Raw genomic sequence first — 19,673 nt, forward strand, 5'->3', positions numbered from 1 at the left:
TGTGTGTGTGTGTGTGTGTGTGTGTGTGTGTGTGTGTGTGTGTGTGTGTCTTAAGGTAGGGAAAGGAGCAGCAGAGGTCTATTTTAGAAAATTCCTTTTCCAAATGGCTATGTGTGTCAGGTAGTCTCAAAAACACACTAAGCATGGTCAGTAAACAGACACATGAAAGCTAAGGGGCAAGAAACAGTCCAAAGCCCCTCTCTGAAAACACAATAAATAACGTGAAAAGCCACTGACAGCAACATGAGGTGTTTTTATGACAGCTCTTCCCCTCCATAACTGGATGAGGCTCTTTCCTGGAAATTTGCCAACGGGCAGTTTCACACTAAATCTACCACTGTTTTAATTTCCAAGTGAGGCGGTAAAGGACTCAAAGTATCACTTGTCAGTAGGGGACAGTGCTGCTTGTGAGGACACACTGGCAGTGCAGGCCATGAGCTGCCTGCTGGACGCGTCGGTAAGGGCCCTCCCGCCACATTTATGTGACCAGGTCACAGGCTCTGACACACTAGCTGACCTCAGTCACAGCTGTCCTGATGGCTATCCCAAAGGACCAAAGGAGGCAGGAAAATGACTGAAGTACTTGCACAGCTTAAAACCACCTCACGCAAGGCGCAAGGTGCGTATCTACTGCACGGGAGATCTCAGACGGAAAAGCAATGCCTAACAAGCTACTTTGCACACCGGCTCGGACACAGTGCCAAGGTGGCCAGCTATCAAATGCTGCAGACAGGACGGAGGGTTCCCCCAAGAGAACCCCGAAAAAGGCAAGACTCCCTTCCCTGCCTCCACCTCGCTACCCAAATGAAGTATACAAATGTTAACAAATTCCAGAAGCCCACAGCAGCCTACTCTGAGGTCTAGCGGGCTCGGCATCATGCAAGCCCGTGGATGCTGGCCCAACCCTCGTGGCGGAAACGTACACTCACATCCTACTTGATGGTCCACCTGCCTTCACCTCCACAGCACAAGCACCCACAGCAAGCTGATAATGCACTGTAACATCCTAAAATCGTGAATCATAGATGGGCTCTCATGGTTTCAGAAAACAAAAAAGTAACTAGTGCTCTGTACCAGTCAGCAAGCAATCTTCTGTCCCATCCTCTCTCCCAATAGGGAAATGGGAGGTCTTTTCACAGCTGAAAACACAGAAATGTGGAGTGAGATAGATATATAAATGATTGTTAGGTGATAACTGATAGATGATAGAAGATTGATAGAGATAGAGGATACATAGATAATCGATGATAGATATAGCAAGTGATAGATAATAGATGATAAATAGATGATAGATGGATATAGACAGATGATATGAAAATCTTTACTAATTTTGTCTGAATTATATACCAAGGACTAGAGAGATGGCTCAGTGGTTAAAAGCACTGGCTGCTCTTGAAAAGGACTCCCTCCCCACCCCCCCAGTTTTGGTTTCCAATATCCATGTAGATAGTAGTTTTACGGTACTAACCACCAATAATTTGAGATTTTTGTATCTTTATGTGTGTTGGTGTTTTGCCTGTGAGTGTATCCACACAGCACCTGTATGTCTGGTGCCCACAGAGGCCTGAAGAAGGCATGGAATCCATTGGAACTGTAGCTAACAGACTAGTTGGGAACGTCTGAGCCACTTCTCCAGTCCTTAGCATATAATTTAGACAAGACTAATAAGCTAATAACTGAGAAGGTAAAACACCAGAAAATACAATGCCGGCCACTGTCTTCCTGTGTCCTCTGTGAGGACACAATGTCCCGGGGCTTTTACCAGTCCAGGCCTTCCTTTGGGAATGTGTGGCCATGCGCAACACGGCATACTGCTCTGAGGAGCAGAGGGAGGGCTTGGGGTGTCACCATTTCTAAGAAGGAAAATGTTCTAGGCAAGGCTGTGAGCCAATACGGATATTTACAGTGTGAGAAAAGACTGATGAGTGCCCAACAGCGAGAGGGTCATAAGTCAGAATAGACCTACAGTAGAATATTTCCAACTGTTTAAAATTCAAAGTAGGAAAATCTTTGCAGTAGGAGAAAAACAGCAATACTGAGAATGCAGGTGCACAGAGCCGGCACGGAGGATGTGTGCGTGACCAAGAGTCTGTGTGGGGTGGCATGGCTGCCCGCGTGGACTCGCCCTGTGGGAGCGGCGGCACTGGAGGCGCACAGGGGCCTCACGGTTCTCCCGGTTTCCCGCCTGTTGCGAGATGACAGGTACATATTATTTACCACAAAGGCAGAAGTGCATTGCTTAATTATTCTAAGCATCTCCATATGGCCCTTGCACGCCCTGCTCTGCTGCAGAAGTGGGGAGGAGGATGATCGCTCCCTGGAGCCCCAGCCAGTTGGCCTGCATACAAATGGCTCCGCCTGCCTGAAGTGAGCGGTGGGAGATTTCAAATTCCAGCGGCAGTGATGACCAAGGGAATCCCCTCGGCCCACTGTCACGTGTGCAGCATTTGAAGGTTCAGCCCCCACTTGTCAGGTGAGGCAGGCACCTGGGAGGACACAATGTCTACCGTGCATGCTGCTGGGATGCACCTGCCGAGACGCAGGCCAGATACACTCTAGGCTGCACAGACTCTGCAACTTTTCCAGGAACTCTTGAGAAGTGAATTCTAAGAATTAAACCCTTCCGTGTTTCAAACACGACAAAAGCAGGTCTGTTTGCTGACCCTACACCTGAGTCACCCACTCAAGATGCTAAACAAAGTCACGGACAGAAGCCTGGCTATGCTCAGACTGCTAGCCTGTCAAGTCTCTGTTACACTTCCTAAGCCAGCGCAGGCGTGTGCTCATTCCTCTAGAAGGTCATGCAGAGGGCAGAAAAAAATCTCCTATGAAGAGAGAAGAGAAAAACCAGAAACAAAAAAGAAAGGGATTTTATAGGGTAATGCTTCGTGTTCAGGTTTTATTCAGAGGCTGTTTTTACAGCTCAGTTAAACTTTCCAGACTTGTTAAGGTCTTGGCTTCCATCCCTGAGACAGAGGAGACAGAAGAAAGGGGAGGGGGTGCACGCATGAGAAAGGGGGAGGGCTACCTTTTTAATCTATGGATAAACTATCATGGATCCACAGATGACCATACTCACAGCATATAATTTTATCAAAACATTCAAACACGCCACGCATTAGCGTCTCCACACAGTACATGGCCGAGCAGCACACAGCCACGATTGAGTGGTACCAGCAGTGGCACCAGTGGGCAGAGGATGCCAAGGCTGCAGAAACAAGCGGGGGCAGTTACCTTCCTGTCACGCGCCTTGGGACTTCCAGCGGTGTTCTGCTTGAGAAAGCCAGCTGTCGTGGACCAGCGGGTGGGGTTTTTCCGGGAGGGCTCCTCTGAGGAAAAGTTATTGTCACTGACAGACGTGGAGAGGCCAGTCAGAGCTGGGTCGCTGCTGCGGCGGACGTGAAGAGGCATATCTACACAGAGAGAGGGTGGGACTTAGCAGAAACCAACAGCACGCTGGGAAAGACGAATTCAGACCTTAATATTCTTTCTACGTTTGTAATTTAGGGTTTTATATCAAGTTTATTGTTGTGTGTCTGTATGAACTCGGGTGTGTGTGCGCCATGGCACTTGTGCGGAGGTTGGAAAACGACGTTCACCAGTTGAGTCTCTCCTACCTTGTGGGGTGCCAAGACCGAGTTCAGATTGCTAGACTTGGAGGTGAGCGCCTTTATTTGACAAGCCGCCTTGCCATCCAAAGTAATGCTTTAGAGAGACAGGGGCCAGCACTCTAACACAAGTCCTACTGGGCCTTCAAATGCCCAGCTGGTGAGAGACAGAGGAGGGCTTCTGTGTAGAGAGGGAGACAGAGGAGGGATGCTGGGAAGAGGGGGGACAGAGGAGGGCTGCTGGGTAGAGGGGGGACAGAGGAGGGATGCTGGGTAGAGGGGGAAACAAACAAGGGCTGCCAGGTACTTAAGCTTCACCACTCCTTACTTGGGCAAGAAGCCCAGCTGCTCTCCACCTCTGGTCACATGATACTGGGATAATGATGAGATAATATTCTGCTTGATAAGGCTACTATGGGGTCTAAGTAAGAGTCAGTGCCTGGCCTGTGATAAATACCAAATTGAGAATAACAACCCAAACTGTTCTTATTTACCAGCATATCTAGATAAATTATCCTAAATACTATGTAAGACAATTAACAAAACAAGAAAACAAAATTATTTCAGCCAACTTTTAATTGTATTTATAGAATTAGAAACGCAGAATTTAGAAAATGCTTGGATAGCCTACTAACGAATTATGCTAAATAAAACTCGGCTTTTCTTCAATGAAGTATTATAAGAGAAATGCAAAGAACAAAACCACTGCTTCTCCTGAAGATGATTTTAATTGTCAACCTAAATAGACTTAGGTTCTTCTGGGAGCCATCTCTGGCATGCCTATGGGAATGTATGCAGAGAGGTTTAAGCAGAACACAAGAACCACCCTCAAAGGGTATGGCGCTGGCTGCCATCTTGGACTGAGTGAAAAGGAGAACCTGAGTGGCTCTCCAGCCTCTCTCTCTCCACTTCCTGACTGTAATGTCATGTGACCAGCTCCTGCTCACTGTTGCCAGGATGTTCCCACCTTAGTGGGCCGACTGTCCCCTCACACTGTGAGCCAAAATAAGCATGTCCTTAGGTTGCTTTCCTAAGTATTTTGTCACAGCAAGGAGAAAACAGTATGTAGAAACCCCTCATATACTCATACAAACCCCTCCACAGAAGACTGCTTTAATAGCATATTCATGCAGAATTAGAATGTGTCTGTCCGTAACTGTGTTAAAATAATCTGTAACAAATTCAGGCCAATATCTGTTATGGTATCACTAGAGGATGTCAGACCAAAGCAGTGAACAAACCTAGGATACGAGTTTTAATAGTTACTTAAAAAAAAAAAAAAAAAAAAAAAAATTCTAACAAATACCAGGCGTGGTAGTGCACGCCTTTAATCCCAGCACTCAGGAGACAGAGGAGGTAGAGATCTCTCTGGGTTTGAGGTCAACATGGACTAAACATTGTGTTCCAGGATAGCTAGAGCTACACATTGAGGCCTAGTCTCAAAAGACCAACCAACCAACAACAACAAAAGTCTAACAAAACAGTTCTTCTCAGGATCAAAGCTCGCAAGCCAAGCACAGAAATATTGAATGTAGTATTTACATTCACACCACGACACCTTGATAAGGCTACCACAAGCTGGGCAATGCCACCCAAGCAGAAAAGCACTCGAGTTTGACATTGGTGTGGCTAATTTAATAGGAGGAGCGCACACATAAAGATTATGGGAGCTAATTTTCGATTTTTAAGTACATGTAAATTACCTGTGATAGTTGCCATTACTTAAAATTTGCAATAAAAAAAAATTGAGATTAGGGGTCTAGCTCTATTGGCAGAGTGCACTTTCCTAGCACAAAGGAATCCTTAAATCCTTCCTTAGCACTACATAAATTCGAGCAGTGACACATGCCTGGAATCCCAGCACTGCAGAGTGGAATCAGAAGTTCAAGATCATCCTTGGCCACAGGCTGGCCTGGGCTCTACGAGACACCATGACTACGTAAATAAAACAAACAAATACGAACTAGACAGTCACAATTGAGACAAATGCACAACACACATGAAGACTGATGTGTACTAACACATTAAGGAAAGTCCTCTACCAGGAGTAAACAGAGTTACTTCCCAAACTGACAGGACTAGATATCCTCAAGCACTACACTGATGTCAATTTTGGTAATAGTGCTGGGGTTGGTTTTCCATCCCTTAACCAGATCTGGGCACCAAAATCTCCTTTCCCTGGCTTCCAGTGTGTAAGCTCACAAAGTCTGTGGGCACAGCCCTAGGACTAAAACCAGCACCCGCTACCTGCCACAAAATGACCACAGAGAAGCATATTCCCGTCCCACAGCAAACTCAGACTTTAGTCACTGATTTGCTTACCCGAATCAACACAGCGGGGAGAATACATTACACATGTGATTCTATATACCATTTCCTGGAACTATCATTTTTGCCTAGACATGAGTGCTGTGTTTACTTATTAACCTGCAACAAATGAAAGAAATTCACATGGAAACATATTACTATAAAACTACCCCTAATATCCTAAGGGGTTAGACCTTGAACAGGACCTCACAATCAAAGTTAATAACACATGGTGAGGCTACTTAACACTCGGGACTGCTGCCCTACTACGAACTCAGCTGTTTGTCTAACCTGACTTTAAAAGAACCAACTTTATAGGCCTTGCCCTTCCCGGTATTCATTTTCACACCCTAAGATAATGCATAGCTGTAATCTTAAATTATATACCCTTCCATTTTCCTGACCCACGAGTGATGAGCATGCGTGTGTGTGTTCTGGTAACAGATCCTGGAAAAAGTAGTTACGCTGAAAGCAACTTCGTAAAATGAGTATCCACCATAATGTTGCTAACACATAGAGATTGCTTGATAGCATCTGTTTATGATGAGCTGGAGCCAGCCCTCCTAAAGAGCTTTTGTAAAGTGTGTCATTGCTTGCCTCATGTGATGCTTTCTGTGCTGTTCAGTGAGAGAGAGCGAAGTCCCTCACTGGGACAGACAACCCAAGACAGCGTTCAGGCAGGTGCAGAGTCAGACTCATACAAGAAAGCGGAAGCAGAGGGAGAAGGAAGAAGAGAATTCGAGTTCCCAAAGGGCAGCCGCTTTAATGTCCTTCCCTTTAGGCGACACTGACACATTCAGGCGCTCTGCGGCTACCGTTAACGTGTTCAGCACCTCGTACATCTGTTCAGTCCACATCACTGTGTCTGTAAATAAAGTTGACTACGGAGAAGGTGTTAGAGGTGGAGGCTGTCCGCCAGTGGATGAAGCAGCATAGAGCCAAGGGCTCCAGAAACTGCATGACGAGGGTCCCGGTAGACAAGGTAGCAGCCCCTCCTGTGAGGCTAGTGAGCCATGTTTGCCTTTTAGAGAAACTGATTCCACAGAGTTACCATAAGCCCAGAATTAAATGAAGAAATCAGCAGTGAATTCTCACTAGAAGACTCTCGGGTAACCATACCACTAGGCGAGAATCCCAGCTTTCAAAGGTTCTAGGAGGCCACGGCAGCTGGGTGATGGCCATACACAGCAGCTGCTATCCTAACATGGAAAGATGCCAGCATCGTGGTGGCTGAAGGGAGCTGGACACGCACACCAACTCACTCACAGGCAGAAGCTGAAAAGGCCGCTCTTGGGAAGCATGCACCGTGCGCTAGAAGGGCGAGGAGGACGGAACCATACAAAGACAATCAGATGGTGGCACACGCTCCGGAAGCCGACAGGACAGCCTGGCGCCTGCAGCCGAGAACCATTCACTCTATTTCAGAACAGCGAAAGTAAAGGGTCCCGGACATTCTCAACAATCAAGTGAGGACTGTGTGGGAAGATGGAGGTGCTCGAGACACTGCACGTGCGCACACATATCACGGCAGTTCATGTATGCAAGGAGCGTCACACTGTGCGTCAGGGTGCACACACCTAGGAGGAGTAGACCAAGCGTGGCTCTGCACTCACACGCAGACCCAGCAGGAGGGGGTCCCTCTCACTGTCATGGTGCCCGCTTGGTGTGGACTAGCTTCTCCACCCTCGGCTCCGTAACTGCATCAAAATTATAAGGTGTTCTTGTTCAGCTTACAAAAACACAAAGGTACAGGAAATAGCAAGTTAGAACCAATGACTATGTTTGGAGGGCCTGAATGATTTTCCTTTTCAACGAGAGTCCCGTACAGTCACAACAGAGAAGCGTGTGACGTCGCAGAAAAGCTGGGCTCCAAAAGACAGCAGGAAGAGACAAGGGTGGTGACTGACCAGTGCCCCAGACCAGAGCCCAGGCTGAGCCAGGGCTCAGTGACCACACAATCGTCGTCACAGTTCAGCAATGTCTCAGAAAAGGCACTGTGTCTCTACCTAGGAGTATAAATGTTGGCGTCGGTTACTGAGGAGAACATTGTCCTCTTCAAAGCAGAACCACACAATGCTGAAAACTACACACCCCACCACGGCCTCTTCACTTCTGGGAGGAGACAAACACTAACTATAAATGCAGATTTTAAGCAAAACACATGTACATAGAGGGGGAAAAAAGGTAACAAAGAAAAGAGCCTTATTTGGTTAGCAGAAGAAGTACATGTCTGGAGGGGTTGGTGATAAAGGCAGATGGATAGGCTGAGACAGTGTGGTTCTCAGGCATTTACCTTGGGACTTGACCATGTCCAGTGAGCGAGAGCCAGGTGTGGTGGGGCATGCAATTAACCCTAACACTTCAGAGGCAGAGGGAGGCTGGTCTCTGTGAGTTCGAGGCCAGCCTGGTCTACACAGCAAGTTCCAAGACCCAAACAGGGCTACACAGTTAAAAAAAAACAAAACAGCAGCAACAAAAAAGTAAGTGAATGCTTCTAACAGCTGTGGTTCTTGCCTGCTGAATAAGTGAAAATGAAAAAAAAAACCAGCAAAAACCACAAATGTTTATTTTTTTCATTTTAAGTAACAATAACAAACCCACTACCTAGTCCACAAACAATACGGGTTTATGACAATGATTTTACAAAAGCAATGCATGTGTAGCAGAGGAGGACACCGTTGCTTCATGTTTTACACAACAGAACACACCTGGATCCCATATCTGCTTCTGCAGGCTCCACTGCTGAAAAATGGAAAAGGACAGTGGAAAACAACCTGACAAAGGTAGAGCTGGGGCAATGACCTCCTAATCCGCTTCTGAGGTAACTGTGGAGATTGCTCTCCATGCTGTGGACAGCACTTTCCCAGAGGCCAGGGGCAACACGGGTGTGAATTCTTCCATTAGAAGTCAGCTTGTCTATCTCACACCTTTAACGGGCTATCTACTTATGGAAAATTCTGTAGCATTAGTCATCTGGAAAATATTAGTTATTGAGCTATGCCAATCTTCTCAATGTTGACACATTTTCTTTCCTATCAGAAGAATCACATATGTCAACGTCTCTACTGATCTCCTTGGGAGTGTGTTATGGGCTGGGAAGCTGTCAACAGGAGCAAGCCATGGGTTGGAAAGATGTCAGTCATGCTCCTAGTGGGTGTAAGTTTCCAAAACCCACTTTTCACTGTGAGGTTGAATTTTATATCTGGCAACAAATACTGTCAATCGTTGCCTGTGTTTGATGGGCTTCTGTCATCCACTTGCTAAAAACCAGATACCAAATTCTGAATCTCCAGCATCCTTCTGCCCTTTATAAAAATAAAAATAATGTCCCAGGGCTGGTGAGACGGATAGGTAAGGAAAGGGTTTGCTGTGGAGGCCCGAGTCCCCAGTGTTGGGAAGCAGAGAGAAGTGGATTCGTTGGGCTCTCTGACCAGCCAGCCTGACCAGAAAGGGTGAGCTCTGGGTTCAGCAATAGAATCTGTCTAAAAAGAAGGTGGACGACACCGATATCAGCCTCTGAGCTGTGCCCACATAGTACACATGCGTGTATGCACACCACACCGAGCGAATGAAACCCAAAAGGGTCCCAATTCAAGCCATTTTGTTTGTTTTTGTTTTTAAAGACGCAGCTGAGTTGTTTTATGCCTGCTTCCCATGCTGCCATTTAAAGTCTGTGTGCTTAAAGTCGGGCTGAAGAAACTGCCCTGATTCACGAAGGTTGGGCAAGCACGCCGAGTGGCAAGCCAGCAGGTTAGCTTTGGACGGCTCCTACCACACGGTGTGAAGCCAATCAGCAACACAGTGAGGGTTCCTCGTGCCCCTGGAGCTGGGGACCTAGGCCGGGCCCCATGGTAGCCGAGCCTACCCCCGCACCTCCCAGCCCAGGGGAGACAGCTCAATAATAATGAGAATATCTTACCCCCTGGCCTCCCTGAAATGACGTCAGTGACTCACAAGGACCCATGAGGCAGAGCCTTAGAATAACTGACCTGGACCTGAGACCCTGGAATTAGCTCCTCTTTCAGGACTTAGTTCTTAACCAGTAAATGCAGAGACCACATTGATCACGGAAAAGATCCCCTGAGGACCAGACATGTGATCTCATCAGTGGTCACTGGCCCCAACCACGATCCTCCATTAATCCTCTTCCTAACAGAACTGATAACCGTGGAGGAACGTGTCAGAGAATGTATAAAAGCCTTCCTGCGCACCTCCAAACCTGCTGCAGTATCACAAGCACTACAGCTTGCAAATACCCAAAGCCTTGAGGACAGACTCAAAGTCAGCTGTGTGGTGAAGGGGGACAGGTGAGCAAAGAGACCAGATCTTGGGGAAGAGGATTATAATAAGGATCTAGACTGTGGTAGAGTGCCACTCTTGAGAGGCTTGGCGTCTCTCCTCGTAACAACAGAGCTTAGTATCATACACAGAACACCATGCTTCCCTGGCCACCGAGGAATAAAATATGAACACAGTATCTTTTCTTAGCTTCACCTCCTATTGCTAGGATAGAACACCCTGACCAAAGCACCTGTAGAGAAATGATTTGGCTCACCACTCCAGCTTCCAGCCCATCGCTGTGGGGACGTCACGGGACAGGACCTTGAGTCAGCTAATCGTAGCGGATTAACACGTTAGTGCTTGGATCGGGTTCTCCCCTCAGTCTGGATCTCCTGCCTACTGGGTGCCGCTACCCACACTGAGGGCGCCCGCTGCACTATCTTAACGGGACAACTCCCACAGGCCAACGTGATCTAGATAACACCTCACTGGAACGCTCATGCCAATTCTAAGTAAGCATCAGAAGACTCGTACAGAGTGATCCTGACCGGTGGCCCGTTGCAGCATCACTTAAAATCTCCTAGATGCTTTGCTCACACAGTTATTAGCAATAATAGACATTTATCTGTTGAAATTCCTCAGCCCCAATTTTAGGAAAACAGAAGTATTTAAAAAGATGACAAACAGAACTTTCCAACCAAGTAATCCTCTGATTTATTTAATATATAGATGTTCAAAGTCTAGCCTCTGAAACATTAAAAAGAAAATTCAAAGATAGGCATCGTTAATAATTAAGCTCCTGGCTGCAGCTCAGAGGAATGTGGTACTCGGCCCCGGACAGCTGTGCAGGCCGTTTGATGTCACCGTTGCTTTGAAGAAGGGCTAACGCAGCAATAAACCATCATCACGAGATTCCAGGTTCTCTGTGGCCCTAGTGCACCATAAATATTGATTTGTTTTTCTAGGTAACGTGCTTTTTAAACAAGTGAGGAACGGGTAAATCTAATAAGGAATTGGATCAAATGCTAAACAGGAGACAGAAGTGTAAAGTTAGACTTCCAACAGCCTCGTCCTCAGTGCACTGACTGCTACTTCTTTTGGTTCTTTAGTTGACTCATGTATTATTTAACCACTTGAGGCAATGAATAAACTTGTTCCAAAAGCCCTGCATAAGCTGGCAAGATATTTAACCAAACCTAAAAATAGCATAGCATACAGCCGCAAGGTTTCAGATAGAACTTGCTAGACAAATGGCACAATTACTCCTCATGCAGAGTGCAACCATTCCTCCCATCTCCACAGCCACTACACCATTCCCGAGGACACAGCTCACTGTGGAAAGAACCCATTTACTAGCACAGGCCAATGTTACCAGGCCTACCCTGGTAAGGAGTGCACCAAGCCACAGCCTGGAGAGAATTTTCCACGCACTTCATGGCCCAGAGCTCAGACCTACCAGGTCAGCAGCTCCATCATCAGGCCACTCAGAGGGACAGCCCCAAAGCTCAGAAGGGGCCATGGAGGAAAGCACTCCAAGCCTGTGCTATCCCCCCTTTGGAAACCAAGGGATGCCTTCCTAAACCAGGCCACTCAGAGGGACAGCCCCAAAGCTCAGAAGGGGCCATGGAGGATAGCACTCCAAGCCTGTGCTATCCCCTTTGGAAACCAAGGGATGCCTTCCTAAACCACCAATCAAACATGGGTCCAGAATTCTTGGCCTGGTGGGGTCACAGCAACACTGGAACAAGGCCTGGTCTCTACATTCTAGGATCTATTAGCTGAACCCTCCCGCCCCACCCCCAAAATATCCTTTCCACATTAAACCTCCAACAAAGGCTGACTGACCAAAATGTCAATTATGTATAACTAGATCGTTGCAAGTCCAGAGCCAAGTTACCCTGAGCTTTCTTAGCCACCAAACAGGTACTTACTGCCCATCCTCGAGAGTGGCCTAACATCCTTATAACTATTACAGAAGTCACTCTGAAGTGTCTTAGCAAACCACTCTCTTCCAAAGACTAAGAATCTCTTCAAACAGTGTCGAGACCTACTGCTGAGAGTTCCTGCTTTGTTGTAACCTGCCCGCTTGGATTTCCAGCAATGTACTTAAAATGCCTTGATATATAATTTTCTTTATTATTATTTAAAGAATCATGAAAGTGTTACCATGTTGGGACACAGAATTTGCAGTGACCCGATTATGTATTCCTGGGCCCCGGTGGTTCGCATTTGTCGCCCTAAGGAACCATCTGTTTATTCCTTTGAGGGGAGAGCTGTGCGACTTTTGCATGGACAGATGTGAACACTGTGCTTCATGCCCAGCTGCAGCTCAGCACTTGCGTGGAAGGCACAGAGCACCATGGGTACGCCAGGGCCGCCCTCTCCAAGAGGTTCGCACAGCAGACGGAAGCTGTGTTGGTGTGAACTTCCCCAGTTAGAACTCTTCTTCACTATTAAATCCTTCCTGCAGCACAGAAAATGGTACTCAAGAAATGTCTGCAAAAATGTTGGCTTATAAATGAAACTGATGAATAAACGTGCTGCCGGCTATCTCTACCTTTTTATATCTAATGTCTCAATTATAATAAGGTCAACCTTTCTATCAAAGAAGAAACAATGATCCATTTTGGGTAGCCCAAGGGGAAGGTTTTTTTTTTTCCTGTTGAGACAAAGGGTGAATTGCCAGTTCAATTCTGCCAAAATTGACAGGATCCCAGCACCGGATTCTTTTCATTTTATTGTTTTTCCATTCAGTTTGCATTTCTGTCCTTCATGCACAGCGGACTCCGCTTCGGGGGTGCCCGACGGCCCAGACTGCGGGTCAGAGCTGACACTCTGGTAAGGATCTCGCTCTCCATCTGCATCAAACCCTCCCACTTTACCAGCTCACCTCAACAATCACGGAATCAAACCACCAACTATATCTGACAAGAAATTTGTCTCTCAAAAATTGCCATCAGCTATTGATGGATGGGGGTGCTCCGAGCAGGTTCAACGCTCTCCTTGGACATTTGTCCTCTATTATCTCATTAAGGACTGGCAGACTCCAACTGTCGGGCCAACTTCCGAGAAGCATTACTTTTCCATCCCTTTATTATCCTGACCTCTAACCCGCAACGCTATAGAAAACTGCCCTCACCTAGGGACCACCCAGCCACAGCTTGCAATGGCTGATGTTCAATTAAAGGATGTACTTGGGAACCTCCATCTTCATAAAGCGCTGGCTCCACCCACACGTTTCTTGTCAACTGCTTCATGGAGGCAAACCTCTTCCTAAGTCTCCAGGGCAGTGTCCACAGGCGTCAGGCTTTTGTTATTGTTACCGAGTTTGTGTACTGCTGTGATGGACACCACTCATCAAACCTGCTTAGGCAAACCGCTGCAATACACTCCAGCCCAAATGTTCACGCTTTACTGCGGTCACAGATGGAGTCTTGGTCTTAAAAATGAATCTTCACTAAAGAAGCCCGAGTACTTAACTCTACAGTAGTCGCTCAACTAGCTGCTGGTGGCAAACACACTTCAGTGAGGAGGAAGGGACTAAAACAGCGCACACTACGTCGCCAGGGACCGGCACTGTGAGAAGCTAAGTGGAGTAAAGGCCGACGGACAGGAGGTGCCCCTCATAAGGGGAAGAGAGCAGGACACACACCGTCCATGCCCCTTTCCTGAACACTCCAGTTTCAGCTCAGTTCCTCACTGAGGCGCCCTGTATGTGCCGACTGGTTTATAAGCGCATTTGGCAGTGAGCAAGAATTCACGGTCCTGACGCATACGGTGGCGTGTCTCTGTATCACCTTCGCTGTGTGCAGATCTTTCACTGACAATCTACTGCCTCCATCGCTCTCCTTGAGGGAGGAGTACTGGACATGCTAACACGTTCTTCGCATCTGTAACAGGCACTCAGGAGTGGGGGTCACTGGCCCTGGTTGAACACTTACGCAGTTAACAATGTGAGAGATTTTAACACACTGACAGGAATTCCTCGAAGGCTAAAATAAATAAATAAATAAATAAATAGTCAAAGTTATTTTTCCTATTTTATAGGTACGGAAGTTTGGTGTTAGGAGGATGAGAACTCCTGCCTAGAGTTAGTCTACAAGTGATCGTGGAAGTGAATCCACGTCTCAGTCACCACAACAAAGATGGGCTCCTACCCAACAAGGGAGGAATCAGAATCTGCAGTCTAGGGTCTGAAACCCTATGTCGTCCACAAAATTCTCAGCATCAGAGTCCTCAACACCGAAGAGCCATCGTTTAGCAAATGCACTGGAGCAGACTTCATACTAATGGAACAGGAAAGACACTGTCTCTCAACTTATGACTCAACAGACTTGAATATCCGTAAATATTCTTAACAGAAAGAAGAACCATGAAAAAGAATTAAACATGAGATAGTTTTGAGGTGAAGCTTAGAAACAATAGAGGATCTTTATTGCAACTTATTGTCTTGGTTGACTTGTATGAAGGAGGAGTGTCACATACATACAGATACACGTACACACACACACGCACGCATGCACAAATGCTTTGCACTCCACACTCCGTGCCATGACCTGGGTTAAGCTGTGTGAGGTTACCTTACAGATTAGTATGGAGCTCGTAAAATGGGTCATTTATACCAAAAGAATCATTTCAGGCAAAATTTAGTGAGTTCAGGATAATGCCTGTTAACAGACACCGAGAAAGGTGCCCTCCTGTGGATTCCCTGTATATCCAACTTCAGATCCTGAAAATGAAAATCCAGACCAACAGCAAACTACTGCTTGTGCGTATGTGTCCGGGAAGCATCGATAGTCCTAAATCTCACTGGTTTGTTGTAAAGAGGATCCGCGTAGGTTTCCTGAAAGGCTCGGCTTCAGGGCAATAACCAGAAGAATTGAAGACTGAAATGCGTCTAGGCATGTTCTCACAAGTACGGTGGTCAACTCTAGTGAGCAGCCAAGACGTGGACCCACGTTGAAATATTCTGCAGGTCAGGCCTGGGAATCCAGCTGAGAACATAGATTCCAGCGCCAGCGTCTGCAGTGGATCTAAAATTGTTGTTTTTTGGAAAGTCACCAGGTTCTGCCCTGAGCAGCAGGACTGCTGGGCTGCCCATACAGGAGCCATTGTCAGGGGCTAGTTCACTTAAATCTCCTTGGCCTTCACACTCAGAAGTTATGAGAGGACAGCGATTACCACACTGTTCAGATACACCCGTTTCTGACAATCCCAGAACTCAGGGAGGCAGAGGCAGGTGGATGTCTGTGAGTTCCAGCTTTCCTTGTTTACAGAGTAAGCTCCAAGACAGCCAGAGCTAAAACAGAGAAACCTGTCTTGGGAAGAAGAAAAAAGAAACCTGGTAATTCTGTAGACGAGCTAATTTAGCTAGATAAAAGCATAATCCCAAAACTATGGTTCGATACTCTCAATTGTATCAGCCTCTTATTATTCCACAAAAAACATGATCAGTGCTGGCTCCATCTCTCTCAACTCTCCTCTGCAAGTTTAAAGATGAAATGGGAAGAGAGGCTGCAGATGTGGCTGGGTAGTCGAGAGCACTTTCCACTCCTACAGAGGACCCAGTTTCATTCTCAGCACCTGTATGGTACATTTCAGTCATCTGCAGCTTGTCTTCCAGGAGATCTGATGCCCTCTCCCGACTTCTGTGGGCACTAAGCGTGCCGACGGTGCCCATACATACAAGCCAAGCCCTCACACATAAAATGAATTTATTAAAGAAAGAAAGAAAGAATAGAGTGAAGAAGAATCTAAATTTTCTGGCATTTAATGGAATTTTTGTGACATATTTGATACCCACATTTGCACTCTGGGGAATCACAGTTCACATCTAGACTCCCCAAAGAAATCAACAAACGTTTACATAGGATTTCGTTTCTCAAGGTGCTATATTTAGCACTAACCCACTGTGATGACGCAAATGTTATCATAAATCTGCTAGGAAATAAAGTTCCAGTCACAATCAAAGCAGTTAACAATCTTTTATTTAGTACATTAAGTGCATCAAAGATTCAGCTGCCTTTTTAATTGCAGATATAAAATGCTTTAATATTGATGAAACATTTCTAATATTTAAGTAGCACTTTTTTTACACCAGTAAATCTAAACAACTTTGCCTATCACTCTGCCAGCCTGACAACCAAGTAAAAAGAATTCAACCCAATAGGTTTCCTAGGCAACAAGTAGAGGGAACCACGGGGGAAAAAAACAAAGACAAGAAAAAGCATTGCGGCATTTCCAGCAGGCTTAAGAAACGCATTCTAATTGTCCAAATGTCACAAAGACAACAATATTGAAAATCATTTCATTGGAAAGGATTCAAAAGATAATGCCATTTTCATTGTAGCAAATGGGGTATGGAGAAATAGAAAAATTAGATTCCCTTCCTTTATTCTGAATTAAGCAGGGTCAGTCATCAATCTTATCCGATTTTACAAAATTTATCTACATTAGTACAGATTTCTAATATGCCTCCATATTTTCCTATAGTAAGTGTGAACTGACACTTTCTCCACAGAAGAATCAGCCAGAGTGAGGCGACAGCATGGTTTAGACAAAGCCTCCAGGCATCTCGGGACACACAGAGAGGACCCTGTGCTCAGATCTTCATTCAAAAGCAAAGCCCTTTGTGATGGCTAAACTGATTATCCACTGACAAGGCCTCTGATCAGCTTGGAGACAGCCCTCTGGGCAAGTCTTTAGCAAGCTCCTAGCTCAGGTTAACCCAAGCAGAAGGACCACCCTGTGTGAGTGGACGCCCCTCAAACTGAGCACCACACACTCTGTGCTTGCTGAGACAACTGGAAGACTTGGTGCAGGCGCCTGTGCTCCCCAGACTAACCCAGAATAAAGCTCATCCCTTAAGCTGCTCTCCTGAGGCATCCTCACAGCAAAGAAGCAAGCAGGACAGCCCTCCTTGAAAAGGGCTGCATTTCCCCCCTCCTCGCCGCAGAATAGAAGCAGAGGGCCTCGATTCTACCTCACAAACCTTTCAGCTTCTGAGGTTCAGAGCTGAAGGACAGAGGGGCCAGTCGTCTGTAATTCTGATGAGACCAGCACTATGATCTGGGCAATTTGAAGCTTCCTGTTTAGGCCTTGAGCTTTGACAGGAAATCTTGAAGCGACACTATATATCATAGCTCATTTAAGGTACAAATTTTCACCAACTTTTGTAACAGTGGAGCTTTTGTTTTATCTCTATGTCAGGAGCATTCACCCGGATTAAGGAGAGTGTGAGGAAAGCTGTCAGTCCACTCTGAGTGTCACTGCAGTCCTGTGAGAGACTCAATACAGTCACCCAGCCAACTCTCCCAGAGAAACACTGCATTAATGTAGAAACTCGGGGGAAACTGATCCAGTAATCCAGTCACAGCCGCCAACTTAGCAGCTGTAGTCAAGTATTACAGAACTGGTTTTTTGGGGGACGGGGTATTTGTTTGGTTGGGTTTTTTGAACAATAAAATGTAAATAACAATAATAAATATTAAAGTAATAAGTTTTGTTTCTATTGCATATACCCAACAAAGCAAGGGAGAAATGTTGCGATTCCTTCCCCAGAGACAACCGCCAGCACCATGAGAATGGCGCTGATAGTCAGTAATCTGGGTGTCCCAAGTGAATCGGTGTGCAACCTTGTGAGCTGGGCGTCTGCTTTTCTATGCATGTTTTCCCTCTTCATATATGCTGGCTCTCATAGAAAAGCTAAAACAACAGAAGGCAGAAAGCTACTATGGAGCAAGTTGATATTTTAAAGAAAAGTGAATTCCAAGAAACAGAAGCACAGATGCTGGTGAGCATTTCTTATGAATTTCAGTTCACTTGGACATGCTTTCTTTGAATTTTGGTTGTTTTTTAATCCAGCTCTCGCGCTTCTCTTACTGGTCACTAAACACAACAGAGGAGGCCACCATACTTTATCCATACACCACACAACATCATCTTAAAGAAACTGTAAACAATGTCTTAATTAAAATATGTGCCAGGTTGGTGACACAGACCTTTAATATGAGCAAACTGGAAACTGAGAAGGATTCCAAATTTTAGCTATAGATACAAAATCAGAGGTAACCTGGGCTGCACATTAAGACTGTAGCTTTAAAAGAAAAAACCAGTGTATCCTCACGAGTCCAGAGGGCTGGTGTGTGGACTACAATCTGCTCAGGTCTCCAGCGGCCTGACAAGCATGCTAATCAGGTGACATGGGGCTGATTTGCTCCCGTGAGCCGGCATGGCAGACTTCAAGGTCCAGATCTGATCAGATATGGGTAAAGTTCCTTCCTTTTTCATAGTTTTAACCTCACTTTACATTTTCCTTTATCACATTTAATTTAGAAAGGCGTTATTTCAGACATCATGTGTGCTGTGGTCTGATTAAGCAATGTTCCCCTTGGGCACAGGCATTTGAACACTTGATCCCAGCTGGCTGGCACGGCTGGAGAAAGCATGTCACCTAGGGCTCATTCTGAGGTTCCCTAACCTTGCCCCATTTCCAGATATCCCCTCCCCCTCTCTTCACCTGTGAGTGGAGCTATGATCTTTGGGCCTCCTGGCACAGCTAACTGCTGCCATGCCCTCCTAAAGAATCATAAACCTACAAGAATGCTTTCTTCCAATGGTTGCTTCTGGCTGTGGTAATTTATCAAACAAACTATATAACTAACAACAGAAGGAAACCAACATTTTTGGACTTGTAGCACATCAACTACACATTTATACAAAGGATCATAAACTTAGGTGCATCATAACTCATAGGAGATAGGGTCGGGGCGTGCCTCACATGCCCAAGTCCTGGGTTCAATCCCACGCACCTGAACTGAGCGTGGTGGCACAGGCCTGTCATCAAGAATTCAAGAGGGAGAGGACATCCGTGGCTCTACAGCAAGTGTGAGGCCAGCCTGGGGTCTAGGAGACCGATTTCAAATAATGATAAATGACGACATAGTAATGTATGAACTAACGGACTCCCACACGGCAGGAGGAAGTGGATTAAAAGTATACGCTGAAAAGTTAATTAGAGTCAATTTATTCCAAACAAGTGTCTTTCAATTACAAATCCCACAATTCACAGGAGACCAGGCACTGAACATTATTCTTTGATGAAAATATGTCCCCAAACTCAAAACCCTTTGAAACCTCAGATTTCACAACTTCTCTAAAGCAAACTGCGGTTATAAATTATCATGCCCCAAGTGGAATAGATTTGCAAAGATTAGACAGTGTTTTGACAAAGCACCCTCCTTTCATGTTTGCTTCCCTAAAAGAGCAAGGAGAAGCGCCAGGGCTCAGCACCTTACAACTTAATCATGAGACCTGTGCAGAACATGAGCGGAGGAGGCCGTCTCAGGCCCACACATACCCACTCAAGGAAACGAGTAAAAACCAAGTTAAATATTTTATTAGTGTGACAGTGAGCAACCAAAAGGAAAGAGGCTTATCAACTTCTCATCAGGGAAAAGTCTGCTTGGAGGCCATACA

General features: G+C 46.0%; 1 protein-coding gene across 10 annotated transcripts in view; it reads right to left on the reverse strand.

Annotated features, from left to right (window-relative positions):
- Window positions 1-19,673, reverse strand: part of Pard3 (par-3 family cell polarity regulator) — a 416,186-nt gene that overhangs the window by 281,788 nt on the left and 114,725 nt on the right. For all 10 annotated transcript variants that reach the window (XM_055617584.1, XM_055617582.1, XM_055617583.1 and 7 more), the window contains one exon: window positions 3,235-3,413. In XM_055617584.1, coding sequence (XP_055473559.1) covers window positions 3,235-3,411 — 177 coding nt within the window. In that variant the 5' untranslated portion in view covers window positions 3,412-3,413. The remainder of the gene's footprint in view (window positions 1-3,234; window positions 3,414-19,673) is intronic.

Source organism: Psammomys obesus, unplaced genomic scaffold (assembly GCF_907164565.1).
Source record: "Psammomys obesus unplaced genomic scaffold, mPsaObe1.curated_primary_1811, whole genome shotgun sequence".
NCBI classification, from domain to species: Eukaryota; Metazoa; Chordata; class Mammalia; order Rodentia; family Muridae; genus Psammomys; species Psammomys obesus.